The 18,154-nt window shown below is 40.1% G+C and overlaps 1 protein-coding gene across 3 annotated transcripts in view; it reads right to left on the bottom strand.

Moving 5' to 3' along the window:
• Positions 1-18,154, bottom strand: part of KHDRBS3 (KH RNA binding domain containing, signal transduction associated 3) — a 191,688-nt gene that overhangs the window by 57,007 nt on the left and 116,527 nt on the right. For all 3 annotated transcript variants that reach the window (XM_058276081.2, XM_058276082.2, XM_058276083.1), the window contains exon 5: positions 16,400-16,539. In XM_058276081.2, coding sequence (XP_058132064.1) covers positions 16,400-16,539 — 140 coding nt within the window. The remainder of the gene's footprint in view (positions 1-16,399; positions 16,540-18,154) is intronic.

Here is an 18,154-nt window from a genome sequence, read left to right as displayed (position 1 = left end):
ATAAGCTCCCTCTTCCTTGTGGAGTGGTACCTGTGGACTGATCTCTTTTCCCAACAGATGTAGCCAGCACTGAAGGTTGCCCAAGTGCTGTTTCCTGTTAGAGAGAACATCCATTCTGGCAGGATATTGGTCAGACCCCAGGAAAAGGAAATTAGAAAAAGACAGTTAATGTACTAAGTGTTCTGCTGCTTTAGGAGTCAAAAGCTGGATACCTGCCATTAGGGATCCAGCCCCCTCTGCTCCGACCTGACTCCTCCTCAGCCTGAGACTTGCTGGGCTTGTTTTTGTATAACTTTTCTCCATGAAGGATTACTTAGACCTAGAGCAGTGTTTTCAAAACTTTAATGTGATACAACAAATCGTCTTGGGATCTCAGAGACCAGGATGTTTTTGTTGCTGTTTCTTACCATACTATTTTCTCCTGTGTCACTGGAAAATTATGAAAGTTGTGTTAAATCTTTGCTAATTCATCTGGGTGACCTTGGGATCCGTCTCCACTGAGTGCCTTTTCTTTTGAAAATGGATCAAAATTTTTTGTCGTTTTGTATATATTTGTTTTAGTAGTTTTGGGCCGTATCATGTAACACTGTATTATGAAAACTCAGGAATCTGTTATATTCCTCCAAAAAGTAGTGCTTTTCTTTCCAACTGTCTGTTTAATCAGACATCCTGGTTGGAATCAAACTGTAAAGTCTGCCTCTTGACTGGGAGCTCAAATTTCAGTTGAAATCTCTCATCCTTAGCAGAGATGTCTGCAGCATGCCCTGTGCAAATGTGGCTCAGTGATCAGCAGAATTCTGGCCACAATTTATCCACGGAATTTCTGACTCTCCCTAATTGATTATCTTCTTTCTACAATTCCCCTCTCACTCTTCCGTGGTTGGGGTTGCTCCAAAATCTGATCTCTGATTCTTTTGGCCACAAAGACTATGAGTTTTCAATCAAGAGCTTTTGCCCCTGCACAAGGAGCCAAGTGCAGCGTGCCTTCCTACTCAGGAATTTGCTCCTTCCAGTCACCATCTTTAAAGTGTCAACAACTACTTTTAATCATGACCCAGTGGCTTCAGGTAATTATTTGTATTTTACCCAGAGTTTAGAGATGTTATTTACTCAAGATCTAGAAGGGGAGGATCTTACACAGCTGTAAAAGAAATGAAAGCGTGGCTATTTTTTTGACAATACATGTGCCAGACATCCCATATAGTTGGCTCTTTAAAGTCTCACAACTACCATTTGTACACTAATGTCATTATCCCCATTTTACAAATGATTTATGTAAGACTACAAATAGAGAAGTAATACATTTTATTCTTGTGCTCTGCAGTTAGTTACTGGTAGTCGGGATTAATATACAAGTGTCTGAAATCCAAAGTTCATGCTCTCCATCTCTTGCTGTCTCTATGTTCTTATATTTGAGAAGTAATCATGTAAACGCTTGCTAAAATTAATGAGTTTGTTATTATTAATTATTGCATTCTCTGAATAAAAATGCAACATAAAAATTTAAGTCATTCATATTCAGAGAGCTAACCATATTTTATACAGAAATGTTACAATAAATCTAAGTCAAAAAGTATTTTAATATCTTCATCATTTAACCAAATGCTGTAAATTCGAGTGCTCCAAAGCATGTAAAACTGAAACAGTAGAGAATGAAATAAATCAGTTCATAATAAGAATGTCATGACAGAGGAGAAGGAAAAACAAAACCTTTATTTCTGAGGTTCTGTTTTAATATGTATAGCTAGAAAGCTAGACCATCTATTTGTAGTCTTAATCCAAAGCATACTTATTGCAAAGCCACCACTTTGGCTGGTAAAACAATAAACAACTTTATAGGAGGAACCATCAGATTCTTTCACTTTTGCTAAAGAAAAGAGCACAGATCCTTTAATGGGCCACAAGTAGTGGTGCAAAATGACTTTGGAAGTTTCAAATTACTGCCTGTATGTTAACTTGCTTAGACACATCTGGAAGCAGCTAGAGGTGGTTGGAGTTGACCACTCATCAGGTTGATGAGAACACATGTAACTGCTGTGCCAGAGATTTCATGCTATTCCCCTCTGGTTGTTATACTCCTACTAAAAATGGTCAAGAACAAAAGACCCTTTATGTAGTCAGTTCAACTACATAAAACTCCATGCTAAGTATAAAGAATGAAAGGGTCCTCAGACACTAGAAACGTTTTGGCTCATACTTTTGTAAGCATTTCCTAAAGGCAGCAGAAGAGGGATCGTATCAGCTACTTTCACATTAGTTAAGTACATTTCCCCTTGGTTTTTAGTCCCTGAGAGAGACTACTTCCAAAAGTATCTAGTAACTCCAGTTTGGGGCTCCACTCCGTCTCTGATGCTTTCCAGTACCCCATGCTGAACTCTGTTCTTACAAGGATCTCACGATATATATTGTGATTTGTCTAACTCCAGACTAGATGGGCACTTAGTAGAGAAGGGACCGTGCCTCTTGCCTTTGTATTTTGAGGATTTAGCACAGTCACAGAATACAGTGTGAGTTCAGTAAATATTCACTGAAATAATGAATGAATGGAGGTCAGGTTTTTAAAATATCTAAGAAATCCCTAATTGCTTCTAACAAATACATTCACCACGACCCCTAAGCTACCAACTTCACATTCCAAATGATTTTTCCATCAACCACAACACTAAAACCAAAGTACCGTGAATATAGTGCTGGACTAAATAAATATTTGCCAATTTAACTGCATGTCCACTGGTTGCTGAAATTGAAAATTCTTGTTGATTTTTGCCCTGAAGGGCAGCACATAGAAGAGAAGGCATTAGAACCAGATAGACCTAAGTTTAAACATAAAAAGCTGACAAGATTAAAATGGAACAGAAGTATAAGTGCAAAATGTGCTGGAAAAGGCTGCCAAGGATGTAAGAGCCCTCCTAACTGAACCCCAAAGGAAACTCTCAGCTAACAGGGCTAACATGGGAAAAATTAGAAATATCAAGAAAAACAAGAACCAACACATGGATGCCAGGACCAAAATATGAAAGGCTCTGAAGAGCTAATGAGAAATAATATGCATGCTTCCTCACACCAGGAATGCAAACACCTTAGTAAAAATAACTCATGAGGTGGGGGAAATGGATGTGGTTCAAGCAGTGGAGGACCTGCCTCCCACATGGAAGGTCCCGGGTTCGGTTCTCAGTGCCTCCTAAAGAAAACAATGAGCAGACAACAAGCAGACACAATGAGCCAAAAAAATAAAACAACACAAAACACACTGAGAATGAGCAAACAACAAGAAAAAACAATGAAAAGACAATGAGCAAACATGAGGGAGCCAATTCAGCGGGGAAAAAAAATACCTTATGAGGTCAAAGAGGACTAACTGACCATCTAAATCTACATAAAATCTCTGGGAGGTTAAACCAGGTGCCCATTAATGAGCACTGACACTGAGGCTGTGCTCTTGCCCGCCCTGTAACTGCACCTTAGAAGTGATAACATTTTGCCTGCAGAGCAGCCTTTTACCACTAATTTGTATCAATGGGCTATGCTAAAACTAGGCTTAGATTTTAAACTTGTCTTTTCCTTTTTCTTTTGTGTTTCCTATTTGTTTCAACACTGGTGCCCTCTGAATCTTATGGGGTAGTTGAGTTTTATAATTTGGGAAACTAAATAAATCACCATTAAGAACCATGTAGTTAAATAATAATATCCAAATCTCCATTTTTCATAATTGATTCTACTTCTTTATTTTCTTTAACTATAGAAGAATCATTCAGGAACCAATAACCCATCTTAGGAAGAAGTATTTCTTTGAAGTTTAGCAATTCTCTCAGTTTCTTAAATTTAATACCATACATCAAAACAACATCATGTAATTCTGAAGTGCATTAACATGCAGGTTCAGACAGTTCTTACCTTTGAGATAAAGAAACCCTCATTTCAGGATCCAAAATGTATAGAAAAATGTAGTGTTAAATTGGTTGCTGTAAAATTACTGTGCAAATTACGCAAGAGAGTTACAGAATTATCATCAAGGAAAAAGTTGTAGTTGAGGACAAGGTAATCTTAAATTCATCTAACAGTGTCAAGTTCATCAAAGTTTTCTGCGTTTGGGTTGTCTTAAAATAAATATTAACTTCGGAAGTTAGTAATTTGAGATCTTAACAAAAGTTGGACACTTACAGGAAACAGTTCCTTCTTTTGTTGTTCCCTGAAAAAATGTATTTCCAACCTACTACTGGATTTACACATCTGTTAGAACATGAGTTCCTTAAGGGCACAGACACCTATCCGTTTGATCCACCATTCTTATTCCCATTGTCTACCACCAGACTGGATGGATGGATGGATGGATGAATGAATGCTACTTATAAACAATTACTCTCGGGAGCAAATGTGGCTCAAGTAGCTGAGTGCCCACCTCCCACATGGGAGGTCCTGGGTTCAGTTTCTCGTGCCTCCTAAAGAAGATAAATGAACAATGAGCAAAAACAACAAGACAATGAGCAGACAAAAAGCAAAAAACATAAAAATGAGCAGGGAGTAGATATGGCTCAAGCAACTGGGTGCCTGCCTCCCACATAGGAGGTCCTGGGTTCAGTTCCCAGTGCCTCCTAACAGAAAAACCAGAAAACCAGCATAAACAATGAGCAAAAACAAAAAGTAAACAGATAAGGAAGCCATGTTGGGGGGCAGGGAAATTACTCAGCAGAAGTGCTAGACTCCAGTCATTTTTTCTTACTACTACTCACGCAGCTCTGCCCCCCTCCCCATAATCTTCCTATTCCTAATACCTAACACAATTCCACAGTTTTTTAAAAAGAAAAAATAAAATATCTCCATATCTGTTCATTATTTAAGAATCTCTGTCTATAAATGGATAGGAAGGAGAACATTATTTCGGCAAAATTTCCTTTGATGCAAACTCATTTTAGGAATTTAATATTTTATCCTTCTGATAATGTAAAACAAACTTTCTTACCCTCATCTATCATTTCAAATGCTTGAGATCCTTTATGTTTGCCAATTTTTAGGACTATAAATAGCAAAAGATGATGTACTGAGCAGAAATGTTAAATGCCATTCTTTTTTAAAAAATGAGTTAACAGTGATATCATAGATACTACAAATTGTTTTACTGACTGAAAAGGATGATGCCTTTTTATTCCTATAATATGAAGCTATGACAAATGTTATGAGAAAAACTGAGCAGTTAATCAGGTCCATAAATGTTTCACCCTGTGTATGGTATGATTTATATTAATTTACCAACTGATATTATTATTTTTTAAGATTTTTTATTTATTTCTCTCCCCTTCCCCCACCCCCACCCCCACCCCAGTTGTCTCTTCTCTGCCCATTCACTGTGCGTTCTTCTGTGTCTGCTTCTATTCTCGTCAGCGACACTGGGAATCTGTCTATCTTATTGTTGCGTTATTTTGCTGGGTCAGCTCTCCTTGTGTGCTGTGCCACTCCTAGGCAGGTTGAACTTTCTTTCGCACTAGGTGGCTCTCCTTGTGGGGCGCATTCCTTACACTAGGGGCTCCCCTATGTAGGGGACACCCCTGCGTGGCATGGCACTCCTTGTGCACATCAGCACTGTGCGTAGGCCAGCTGCACAAGGGTCCAGGAGGCCCTGGGTTTGAACCGTGGACCTCCCGTGTGGTAGGCAGATGCTCTATCCATTGAGCCAAGTCCACTTTCGATTAACTGATATTAAAAAGGCCTTTTTCTTTTTATGAAGGAACAAGAAGATATGGGAAAATTTATTTCTTTTTATACTTGCCAAAAAAGAAATTTTAAATTAAAAGAGTTTATTGTGGTATCATTTAAATTCTTTGATTCCCTCTCAGACAAATCTTCTCAGGACAGATCCCACCTTAACGGTCAGAACAGCCATCCTCTCCCTGCTTCCTTCCAACTTGTCGTCTACATAGAGAAACGAGGCGCTGGCACCGGACTGGTGTTCCCCACATCCCAGACAAAATACTGCAGAACTACCCTCACAAATGACTTTCTCTGTGTTTTCTCACAGTTAAGATCCTCTGAATTCCTCCCCCTGAAACACTTCCTCAGTCCTCAATATCAAATTACTTTTTATTAAAGTGCTCTCTGGTGGTTTATTAGTGAGCAGCCACAGTGGAGCTGATGAAGGGGAGACAAAAGGAGAAAAAGGTGTTATTTCTCTTAAAATTACCTTAATAGGTTTTGAGAAGACAATAACTGAGGCCAATAATGTTGCAAACAGAGCCACTTCTGACAAGAACTCATAATTCAAATGCCAGCCCAGGACAAACAAATAAGAAAAGCAGCTAAGCCGATGCTTCCTTGGTTACAGCTTGGCCAACCATGTGGCACATCCAGTCGAACAAAACCTGTATAAATGTTCTCATTCTACAAGTTCAGAGCCAACCAGAAGGTTTTTGACATCCAGGGTGCCAAATGATGCTTTCCTAATGTCAAACAAGAGCCCCAGGAAGCTGTCAACGAAGGGTGGCAGGCAGGCAGGCAGGCAGGCAGGCAGGCAGCCAGCAGGCTTGCAATGGCTACCTCCCACCCACTGCACCTGGGTTCTTCAGAAGTATTATCATACCTTTTCCCACTTTGAAAGCCAGTCCTTCTTATTTCTCATGTCAGGTCATTCAAATCCATTGAGCCCTTTCTGTGCCAGCAACTGGAGCCAGGGAGATGAGTAAGTCAGTGTACTGACCTCAGGGAGTATGGCGTTTAAGAGTAGAAAATCAGAGAAGCAAACAGCTATGACAGCATGGCTTAAAGAGGGTAAGAGAAACATGTATTAAAGCGCAAGGGAGATAGAGATGAGGCTACAAGTGACTGAGTGAGGAGAGTGCCTGTGAACAAACGTCGTCGGGAGGATGGTGAAAAAATAAGGTGGGACAGTGCCACAGGGAGACAGTCGCAGGCAGAGGGTGCCAAGACTCGGAAGCAGAAAAGGACAGGGAATGCTTGTGGCCTGAAAACAGGGTGTGGCACTGCGGTAAAACACAGCAGAGGTTCTTGAGTCACCCCTGGCACTAACTGGCTGTATTACTGACCTCAGAGACTTCTATCTATGCCACAGTTTGCTCATCTATAAAGCAGCAACAAGAAATTGAGCACATGCTTACCCCAATCCTATTCTTTTTTGTTTAATGTCCAGTTCAAGCCACACCATATCATGATTCCTTTTCTGATTACTCATAGTGATCCCACACTAAAAGTTGAATTCCTATAACAGACATCTGATCAATCCCTCCACAGAAGACCTTGGGTGAATTACTCATCTCCTTTAATATTCTTTATTATCAATATCATCATTACCAGAGAGGAAAAACTCCCATGCTATAGAGTTCCAAAAGCTGAACTAGGGCTGACAGAAATGACAGAAAGAGATGTATGTTATTTTTGTTTTTAAGCAAAGAGAATAAAAACATACTAATAATCGGAATTGGAGGATAATGACACAGGTTTCTAAGGAAGAGATAAGCTATCATCAGGGGTCAAAAAGGGGATGCACCATTGGATGAAAAAAGATAAACTTCTTGTACTCAATGAAAGGGTGAGCTTCCTCATACACAGTCTCATATTGTCAAGAATTTTACTAAGAACAAGTTTGTGACTTGCTAGAGAAGAAATAAATTGCCTTGGATTTCTTTTATAGTCTATACAATATGGGATAACAATGCAGTTGCTCAGTAAATTTTTTCTGAATTACATTGAAAATTGGATGGAACACAGAATCAGGAAAGAGATTACTAAGGGGTGGCATTAAGTGGGTAGAAGTTCTGGTTCTAAAGCCCAGTTCACCAGCAGAGGGTCCACGCAGCACAGCAGTACCTGAGAGTCTTAGAAATGCAGAGCCTGGCTCCATCCGAGACCTCCGGAATCAGCCCCTGGCCTGAGCGGAGACCCAGGGGCCTGGGCGGGCGGGCACAGGGAGGCCTGGGGGCATGTGCTCAGCCACAGGATGGAAGACCTCAAAAGGCGCTGCCAGAGTCACCTTTTCAGAGGGTCTGGTCTTAGGTTGCTTTGACACCCTTTTTGATGCTCTGAGGGCCTATGGCTACGGGCGGCCATACTCAGGCAAGAGGGAAGAAAAATCTCGGAAGGATTACCTCTCATCCGCAGAGGGATGAAGAAAGGTTCGAAAGTGAGTTAGGGATCCTGGAAGGAAAAAAAAATTACCTCACAGGCCCCTGGACAGGCCTCAGGGCAGGGGTTCCTCACGGGGCACCAGGTTATCAGGCTGAGCCCAGTCACCAGAGCCTGCAGGCACCGTCTCTGGATCAGCCCACTATCGGCATCTTCCCAAGCACCAACTGGTGATGCTGGAGCCAGCTGGAGTACTCTGGGCATCTGCCACCACAGTCCCCGCTTTTCCCACAGTAGTTTGCTGTAGCTCATAAATTTTACAGCTAAAAGTCAAACAATTTACTTTATGTTTACAAACACTTAGTCTACCAGACTTTGCATTCTTGTTGCTCTTTCTATGAGAACTGACATTAGCTGTTCCTTCTGCCTGCTCTCCTCTCATCCTTCAATAAACACAAAAAAGGGAAGTGTCAGGAGTGAACTGAAGTACAAGTCTGCATAATAATGATCACCTATTATTAGCCTATTCCTGGCGAGGCACTTTAGGTATCCTATTTGTAAACCTCACAGTTATCCTACAGGAGAGGTATAATTAACCCCATTTTACAGATGGGAAAACCCAGGCTCAGAGGTTAAATGACAGAACAAAGAACTGAGTAAAGATGGATTGGAACCCAATGCCTGTGCTTTTTCACCACATCTTAAAACCTCTTACTAATCTACAAACTGAATAATGAGTTCCTGATCCATGAGTAATTTCTTGTATCAAGTCATTCAAAACACCATTCTCATGAAAATGACAGTTCACTACAAACTTTTCTAGATATTTTTCATATCTAAGTTTCAAAGTCAGGAAGCCAGTCACCCTACTGAAAAAAGAAAAAGGCAAACAGAAAGAAGATTACAATCATCCCCACTCCTTTATTTATGAAACGGTTCAGCTGTTATCTTTCTGCTTTTCCGTATTACCCTCATTCTGAACACAGTGCGGCTCCAAGCCTATGAGGCTGAATCAACTTTTAAAGTCCTGTTGATTATCAACATAAATCCCATCTAGAAGATACTTTTTCTCTTCTCAGTCCTATGTTATCAAATGCAGTGGTTCGATTTCACCATCAATGTAATGGCTTGAAGTTGTAGGAACCCCAGAAAGACCTGTTCTTAAAGTTACTACACTCCTGTAGGTGTGGACCTGTTGTACTTAAGATCTTTTGATGAGGCTACTTCAGTTAAGGTGTGACCTCATTCAGGATGGGACTTAATCGTTTTACTGGAGTCTTTTATAAAGGAATGAAAACAGACAAGAGAAATCCATGGGAGCAAGTAGCGAAATCAACAAATGGGGAAGAGAAGGAAGAGACCAGGAGATGCCACCATGTGCCTTGCCACGTGGTAGATGAACTAAGGATCTCTGGAAGCCTGTCTTCAGGAAGAAAGCTTCGCCCTGACAATGCCTTGATTTGGACATTCTCACGGCCTCAAACTGTAACCTAATAAATCCCCATTGTTTAAAGCCAACCCATGTCATGGTATCTACTTTAAGTAGCCTAGGAAATAAACCAATAAACTTCATTTTGTAACGTTGAGTCTAATAGGATTTTTACATTATCATGCCTCCCTCCTGCCAGAGAATCTTGTAAAGTAGACAATACTAATACTATGCTGTTTAACCATTCCTATGGAATTTTAGAACACTTAAAACAATCTTCATATTGTGATTCTAACAATGGAAGAAATACCCTTGTTGTGAAGGCAGTGACCCATTTAAGTTCTGAAGTTAGGGAGAGGGAAAAACAGGTGTAATAGGGGGGTATTTTCGGGACATGGGATCACCCTGAATGACATTACAACAACAGATATAACAACAGATATCTGGCCATAACCTACAGAGTCGAATGGTAGAGAGTGTAACTACAATGTCAACTATAACTCAATGCTTAGTGGCAATGTTCCAAAATTGCAATGCATGTACCACACCGAATGAAAGATGTTGCTAATGTGGGAGGTGTGGGAAGTGGGACATATGGGAATCCCCTATATAGTCTCTGTAATATTTATGTAATTGAGGTATCTTTTAAAAAATAAAAAAATGAAAACAAAACAAAACAAACTAATCTTCAGAGCGTTTTTAAAGATAAATATCCTGAGCTACAAAGACCAAAAGACTCATCTAAAATTCTACAGCAGATAGTAATACCTTAGTATGACTCCATATACCTAGTGGGCAAATAACCTAATAATGTTAATGATGATGGGAAAGAATTGTGAGGAAAATGAATAAAACCAGGTTGATAAAAGTTTTGACTGCCTAGGTCAGCCTAATTTCCTCACTTATAACAAAATCACCATATTAAGCACCTAAAATTGATACATATGAAAGAGAGACTTAACCTCCACTGTTCACTTTTTCTTTCTGAGGCTGCTGGTATGAGGCTCAGGAGGTTAAGACTCACTCACTGACTGCCTTCTACTTGAAAGGGCCAGCCGGGCTGGAGGAGAGGCGGGTGGGAAAGCTCCAAACACCAAGTCAGTTGTTTTTAAAAGAAGAATGGAGGGGAGCATCCTTCAGAGTTCACAATTATCTAGCCCAGACTTCCATAACAAAGAACAGAAAGTTCCTCCTTTCCTCATCTGTTGATAACACTTTTAACCTAGTTTAAAAACTGACAGCTAAATTAGAAACTATGTCAGTAAAATGGCAGGTCTGGTTTAAGGAATAAAGTATCTGGTGTACTCTGTTCTCTAAACTTTATATCTGAAGGATATTCACCCTCTCCTTTGTTCTACAAAAAAGGAATAGGTAGACTGCTGGCTGTGACTGTTTGAATTCTGTGAATCCCAGAAAATGATATGCTCTTGAACTAATCCATTTCTGCAGTTGTGGGGTCCTTTGATTGCACTAAATTTAGTTAAGAAACCTTTGATTCGATCATTTGATTAGGGTTTCTGTTTGGATTCTGTCAGTGAGGTGTGACCCAAGTTGGGTCTCTGCCCTCTTGCTGGGCTTTCTATAAACTGAAAACACAGGGAGAAGAAGAAGAGACACAGAGAAAAGGAGCTCTGCCATTAGACCCTACCATGTGAGAGGGAAGACTCCAGGTTTGCCTATAGCTATAGAAAGACAGAGAAGCCCTGAGAGACACAAGGAGATGAGGCCCAGGGAGAAATGCCTGATCACCCACAGGTGAGCTCAAGGAGAAAGGAGGAGGGGGAGGGGGCTCAAGGAGAAAGGAGGAGGGGGAGGGGGAGAAAGAGAGGCAGGGAAGGGGAGAAAGGTGGGGGGGGGGGGGGGGAGGGAGACAGGGGGAAAGAGAAGGGCTGAAACCAGCTCAGCAATAGGTTTGCATGAAGGGAAGGTGACCAAGAACTGACGAAATAAAAGGACTAAAAGACACAAGACAGGAAACAAAAATGGGACCAGGGGAATCAGAGCTTCTGAAACTGAGAGCCTCAACCCTAGTTTCCACATCTTATTTATTTAGGAACTAACAAGCAGCTGTTTGTTATTTACTATAATAAGGTACAGGTCATACAAAGTTCAAACGCCTTCTCACACAAACATTTTTTCGTGCTGACCAGACGGTGTTCCATCTAGTCAAGGCCTGGTGTTCCTAAGCCCACACTTTTTATCTGCGTTTCGGAAACATTTCAACTTCAAACCATGTTGTTTCCTGTTTTCCCACATCAGAGAAGGGGAGAGAGAGGGAGATGGAGAGGGGGAGAACGAGGGAGAGGGAGAGAGACACCCCAAAAGATCTGCCATCTTGCTTCCAGGATCTGCTAGCAGTTGGACTTTGGTGAGAAAGCATCTCTGAAGATGCCTTAATTTGGACACATTTTTAGTCAAGTAATGGTAAGCTTTTACTCCAAAAAAAAATTCCCTTTATAAAAGTCAATCCATTTCTGGTATTTTTGCATTAGGAGCTTTCAAGAAACTAAGACACTGTCATGTAAGTGTCAAGTCTGGAAGGAGTATGTTTTTAACTTTTGTTTTACTCATACATGTTCTTCTCTGTTCCTTTTTTTTTGGGTGAGCTCTGAATGTCTGGTTTGAGTTTCTATTATTATCACTATTTTTAGGAGATACCGGGAATTGAACAAGGACCTCAAACATGGGAAGCAGGCACTCAAACACCGAGCCACACCCACTTCCCTTTATTAATTTTAGAGGTACAGACAGAATTCCTTGATAGGGAGGTCTTTATCTGCTACGTTATCAATAAAAGCACCCAGTCTATTATGAACACACAATATTTACTCCACATGTGTGCAAGCAAACTGGTAATATACGGAAAACACCTTAAAAAATTTTTTTAATGTATACTTTTGCTTTTGGCACAATTTGGGAAAATGTAGACATTCCCATTAAAACAAGGATACAACTAATTTGGCAAGTGTAGTAGGCTGAATTAAAACCATCAAGAGATACCCGGTCCTACTCCCTGGAACCTGTAAATGTGACCCTTTTTTGTTGGAATGTGGTAACGTTAAACGTTTTGAGATGGGGAGATTATTCCAGAATATCTGAGTGAGTCCTAAATGCAATCTCATGTGTCCCTATTCAGAAGGAGGCAGAGGCAGATTAAGTTAGGAACTAGCTTTTAAGGAGGCAGAGAGGAGAGGAGAATCAATGTGAACAAGGCAGGCAGGGACTGGACTGCGTGGCCACCAGCCCAGGGACAAAGGCAGTTCTACCAGAGGTTCAGAGTTCAGGACCACGTTCTCTCCTAGAGCCGCTAGAGGGGGCACGACATGCCAACACCTTGATTTTGGCTCAGCAATACTATTTATGGGTTTGTAATTCCTTTCATATTGTTGTGACCTGCAACACTTAAGAGGGGACTTGACTTCTTTTTAATCTCCCAAAAGAACTTGGGAGAGCCAGAAGAATGCTATTTGAAATTACTTCATGTTAAAATCGATCTGAAAATATAGTCACCAGTTTAATTTTAAAATGTATATTGCTTTTTTCCACTGACTTATATTGAGGCAAAAAAAAGTTTAAAAATTAATAATTTTATAACCAAGCAAATTTAACATAGTCATTAAAGACTTGTAACTTCAAATCATTTTTTCCCAATAAAAGCAGCCATCAAAAATCCTCAACAAAATAATCACTTTTTGTTGCATGAGCAATGAAAGAAAAAAGGACAAATAGGACCTCCTCACACTTAAACACTCTGTGCTTCAAAGGACTTTGTCAAGAAAGTAAAAAGGCAGAGCACTCGATGGGAGAAAATATTTGGAAACCACCTATCAGATAAGGGTTTGATTTCCATGCTATATAGAGACCATACAATTCAACAATAAAAGAGCAAGCAATCCAATTCAAAAATGGGCAAAAAGACTTAAACAGACATTTTTCCCAAGAGGAAATACAAATGGTGAAGAAGCATATGAAAAAACGTTCAGGGAAATGCAAATCAAAACTACAATGAGATATCATCTCTAACGTCAAAGAATGGGAATTACTTTAAAAAATTAGAAAACGACAAGTGCTGGAGAGCATGTGGAGAAATAGGAAGACTCCTTCACTGTTGGTGGGAACGTAAAATGGTGCAGCCTCTGTGGAAGACAGTTTGGCAGTTCCTCAAGAAGCTAAATATAGAACAGCCATATAATCAGGCAATCCCCCTTCTAGGAATATAGTTCCAGAAGAACTGAAAATTGTGACACAAACAGACATTTGCACACCAATGTTCATGGTGGCATTATTCACAATTGCCAAAAGATGGAAACAACCCAAGTATCCATCAACCATTGAATGGATAAACAAAATGTGGTGTACACACACATGCAAACACACACACAAGATGGAATACTACGCTGCTGTAAGAAGAAATGAAGTTGGGACACATATGACAACATGGATGAACCCTGAGGGCATTGTGCTAAGTGAAGTAAGCCAGACACAAAAAGACAAATATTGTATGGTCTCGCTAATAGAAACTAAATACAAAGAGTTAAAACCTAAACTATAGGTTACTAGGAGATAGGATGAGGACTGAGAAGGGGTATTGATGCTTAATCTATGTAGAATTTTCAATTAGCTTGCCTACAAGTGTGGAAATGGATAGAGGTGATAGTAATACATAGTGAGTAAAACACAGCTGGTTTATATATGGGATTGTGGCTGAAAAGGGTAGTCTAGGGATATAAACAAAGTGAAGCCAGAGGTAGATGCACACTGTGATTAATAATACAAATACAGGGAAGTGGATATGGCTCAAGTGATAAAGTATCCACCTATCATATGGGAGGTTCAGGGGTCAAGTGCAGGGTCTCCTGACCCATGTGGTGTGCTGGCCCATGCGCAGTGCTGATGCATGCAAGGAGTGCCTTGCCATGAAGGGGTGTCCCCTGCATAGAGGACCCCCACACACAAGGAGCGCAGCCCATAAGGAGAGCCACCCCACGCCAAAAAAGCACAGCCTGCCCAGAAGTGGCGCTGCATACACGGAGAGCTGACACAGCAAGATGACACACAAAAAAAGAGGCACAGATTCCCAGAGGCACTGACACGAAAACAAGTGGACACAGAAGAACACACAGTGAATGGACACAGAGAGCAGACAACAGGTGGCCGGGAAGGGGAGAGAAATAAATTTTTTTCCAAACCTTAAAAAAAAAGGTAATAAAAAGAAAAGAATGTTCTTTTATGAACTAGAACAAATGAACATCACTATTACAAGGTATTAAGAATATGATGATGAATGGGAAAACACAATTAATGTAACTTACGAACTATAGTCAACAATAATATTCTAACATTCTTGCATCAAAATCAAGAAAGTATTATATCATTGCTAAAGGTCCATAATACGGGGGTATGGGATTTTTTTCTTTTGGAATAAGGAAAACATTCAAAGGTTTATTAGGGTGATGACTGTACAACTCTGTGATGAAAGTGAGAGCCACTGGGTACACACTTTGGATAGAATGTTTAAGTCATGGGACTGTATAACACAGTGAACCATGTGGTGGAAGATGGACTGTGGTTATCAGTGCAAATATGAGAGTGTTCTTTCATGAACTATAACAAATGTACAATAATAACACAGAGTGTTAATAATGGGGATATATAGAAAAAATATACCAAGTGTATGCTAGGGACCATAGCAGTAGTTTATAATAGTCTGATCATGTTCTTTCATAACCTGTAACAAACATTTCACAACAATGTAAGGTTTTGATGTATGGGAATTCTGCACAATATGAACAATTGTTTTGTAAGCTCACAACTTCTCTTAAAAAAGAAAAAGCAGTCATCAATCCAGGGACAGAAATAAAAACTCTGCTTCTGCACTAGCTCAGTAGTTTTCAGATCCCATAAACCATTCGTAATAAATAAAATAACAAGTATTTGGATGCAAATTTTATGCCAGAAACAGACATTGTTCTCAGCCTTGGTGAAGTGGCAAGCAAGTGAGCAAGCAAGATGCTGTGCCCAAGGGGGGGAACACATATCAGTGCTATGACTTACCTGGTAACAAGCCTCATGTTAAAGAATTAAAGGTCTAATAATAGAGGAATTAACTGAATTATCTAAAGTCATTAGCCAGTCAAGTGGTACAGGCTGTATTTAGGCCCAGGAATATCTTACTCCAAAGGAAATACCCTTAAAATACCTCACCTTTTCTGAATGTATTCTCACAGGATTTGTAGTGATAAACTGACAGAGGTACTTTCTGATATTAATAAATGCTGCCATAGTACCCATATTAGTCAGCCAAAGGGGTGCTGATGCAAAATACCAGAAATTGGTTGGTTTTTTTAAAGGGTATTTATTTGGGGCAGACGCTTATAGATACCAGGCCATAAAGCATAAGTTACTTCCCTCACCAAAGTCTATTTTCATGTGTTGGAGCAAGATGGCTGCTGGCAGCTGCGAGATCTCAGTCTTCCTGGGTTCTCCCTTCCAGGAACTTGCTTCTCTCTGGGTTCAAGGTTCCTTTCTTCCCAGGGCTTGCTTCTTCCTGGGCTCAAGGTTTATCTCTTCCTAGGGCTGGTTTCTCTTCTCTGTGCGCTTACTTCCCAGGGCTCCACCTTAATGCTTCAGCATTAATCTCCAACATCAAAACTCTTAACATCAAAACATCTCAACTCTGTCCTTCGCCATGCCTTTTATCTTTGAGTCCTCATCCACCAAGGGATGGGGACTCAACAACCTAATGACATGGCCCAATCAAAGCCCTAATCATAAATTAACCTTGCCCAGGTACAGACCAGATTACAAACACAATCCAGTATCTTTTTGGAATTCATAACTATATCAAATTGCTATGGTACGTTAGCCTGAAAAACACTTATGTCAGTTAATTACACCTACCTGGTTACTGCTGTGCTTGGTACACCTCTTGTACGCAAAGGGGGTTTTCCTCGAACCACTGGGACATCTGCATTTTCTGAACCACCATTCAGATATGTTAATTCCTGGAGCTGTGCTTGCCTGATTTCGTCATTGTAGTCCTACACAAAAGACAAAGGGTATCACAACTCATACCAGAGTAAAAGTACAAAAGTAGTGAGGACAAAAAGCAAACCATTTATTTCATGTAGAAAAGGATTAGGGAAAAAGTCAAAAAAAAAAAAAGAGGTCACTGTGTCAAAATGAAAATCTACGAACTAACTTCCATTAAATGTGGGAAAAAAAACAAACTATTATTCATCAAGCTACAATCTTCTGTCATTATCCATAACTCCTGCCAGCCCCTCCAAAAAGGGATCCTATCTCCAGGGAACCTGACTACAACACAACCAGCATCCTGTCTCAGCCCTGGCACCTGAGCTCCAGGCGGCAATGCGGATGAACTCTTCCCCACACCTCCTCCCACCTGACGGCCCCCCTTGACCTAAAGTGAAGCCCTGGAGTGTGAGGTCTTCCAGACTGAAAGAACTAAGGGAGGTCGAGGGCCAGCCTTCGAGGACATGTGCATTATCAAAAGTTTTTAAGGACTTAAAGAAAACATATTTTTCCAGTAATCCTTTATAATAAAATTAAAAAATATAACTGATGTATGGGAATTATTATTTGCAATTTAATTCAAATTATAGTTAGTCAGCAACTATGATGTGGCAAGTGACAGAAAACCAGAAAGGAATAAGTCGTGGTCCACACAACCAAGGAACTCACAAGTAGCAGTGGAGAAAAGCATACATATAACATAACAGCTTGATGAGATTCAGAACCACATCACAACCTCTCTCTGTACATTTCCATTTGGATATTGCACAAATACTTGAGATTCAATATTTTGAAAGTCCACTCTCCCTCGTTTTGCCTTATTGTCCAGAAGTTCAACTCAGAAACACTGGGATTATCCTTAATCTTAAGGAAAGTTCAGGTCCTCACAATCAGAAAGGAAAGTCATCCAACTCAGATGTGGGAAATAAGAGTATCCTCTCTATAGAAGGTACATCTGTGGATGAGTGTGAAACAACAGAAGAGGGGGGCCAGAGTATTCCAGGCAGGGCAAAAAGTGTATTTCAAGACCCAAAGTAATGGTGGGGCCAGGGAACTGAAAGTAGTGCTATATGGTGAATTACAGAAAACCATCTGTGGTGGCAGTGGGGGCAGGGTGGGGGAGGATCAAGTACTAAGGTGGAGAGGAAAGCAGAAGCCAAATCATTCAAAGCCTTAAGTAATTTTAAAGGTGAATGAACTTAAGGGTACTCAGAAGCATTTAATGGTTTTAAGAAGATAATTCACATATTGAGATTTGTGTTTTGGAAAATCATTCTACATTAGTGTATATAAAAGACATTCTAAGACTGGAAGCAGAAATCTACAGAACAATCTACCCCAAAACACCATTCTTCACAAGCACACATGGAACATTCTCAAGGATTCACCATATGCTAGGCCATAAAACAAGTTTAAGTAGATTTAAAAGGATAAAAGACATAGAAAACACATTCTCCAACCAGAATAGAAAAAATTAGAAATCAAAATCAGAAGGAAGTTTCAGAAATTCACAAAAATGTGGAAAGTAACACACTTCACTCCTAAATAACCAATGAATCAAAACAGAACTCATTAGAAAAATTAGATGTTAAGATGGAAACACTGAAAATGCAACCCGCC

The sequence above is a fragment of the Dasypus novemcinctus genome, chromosome 14, assembly GCF_030445035.2.
Source record: "Dasypus novemcinctus isolate mDasNov1 chromosome 14, mDasNov1.1.hap2, whole genome shotgun sequence".
Classification (NCBI taxonomy): Eukaryota; Metazoa; Chordata; class Mammalia; order Cingulata; family Dasypodidae; genus Dasypus; species Dasypus novemcinctus.
Note: the sequence above shows the minus strand (reverse complement) of the source record. Positions and strands in the feature narration are given on the sequence as shown.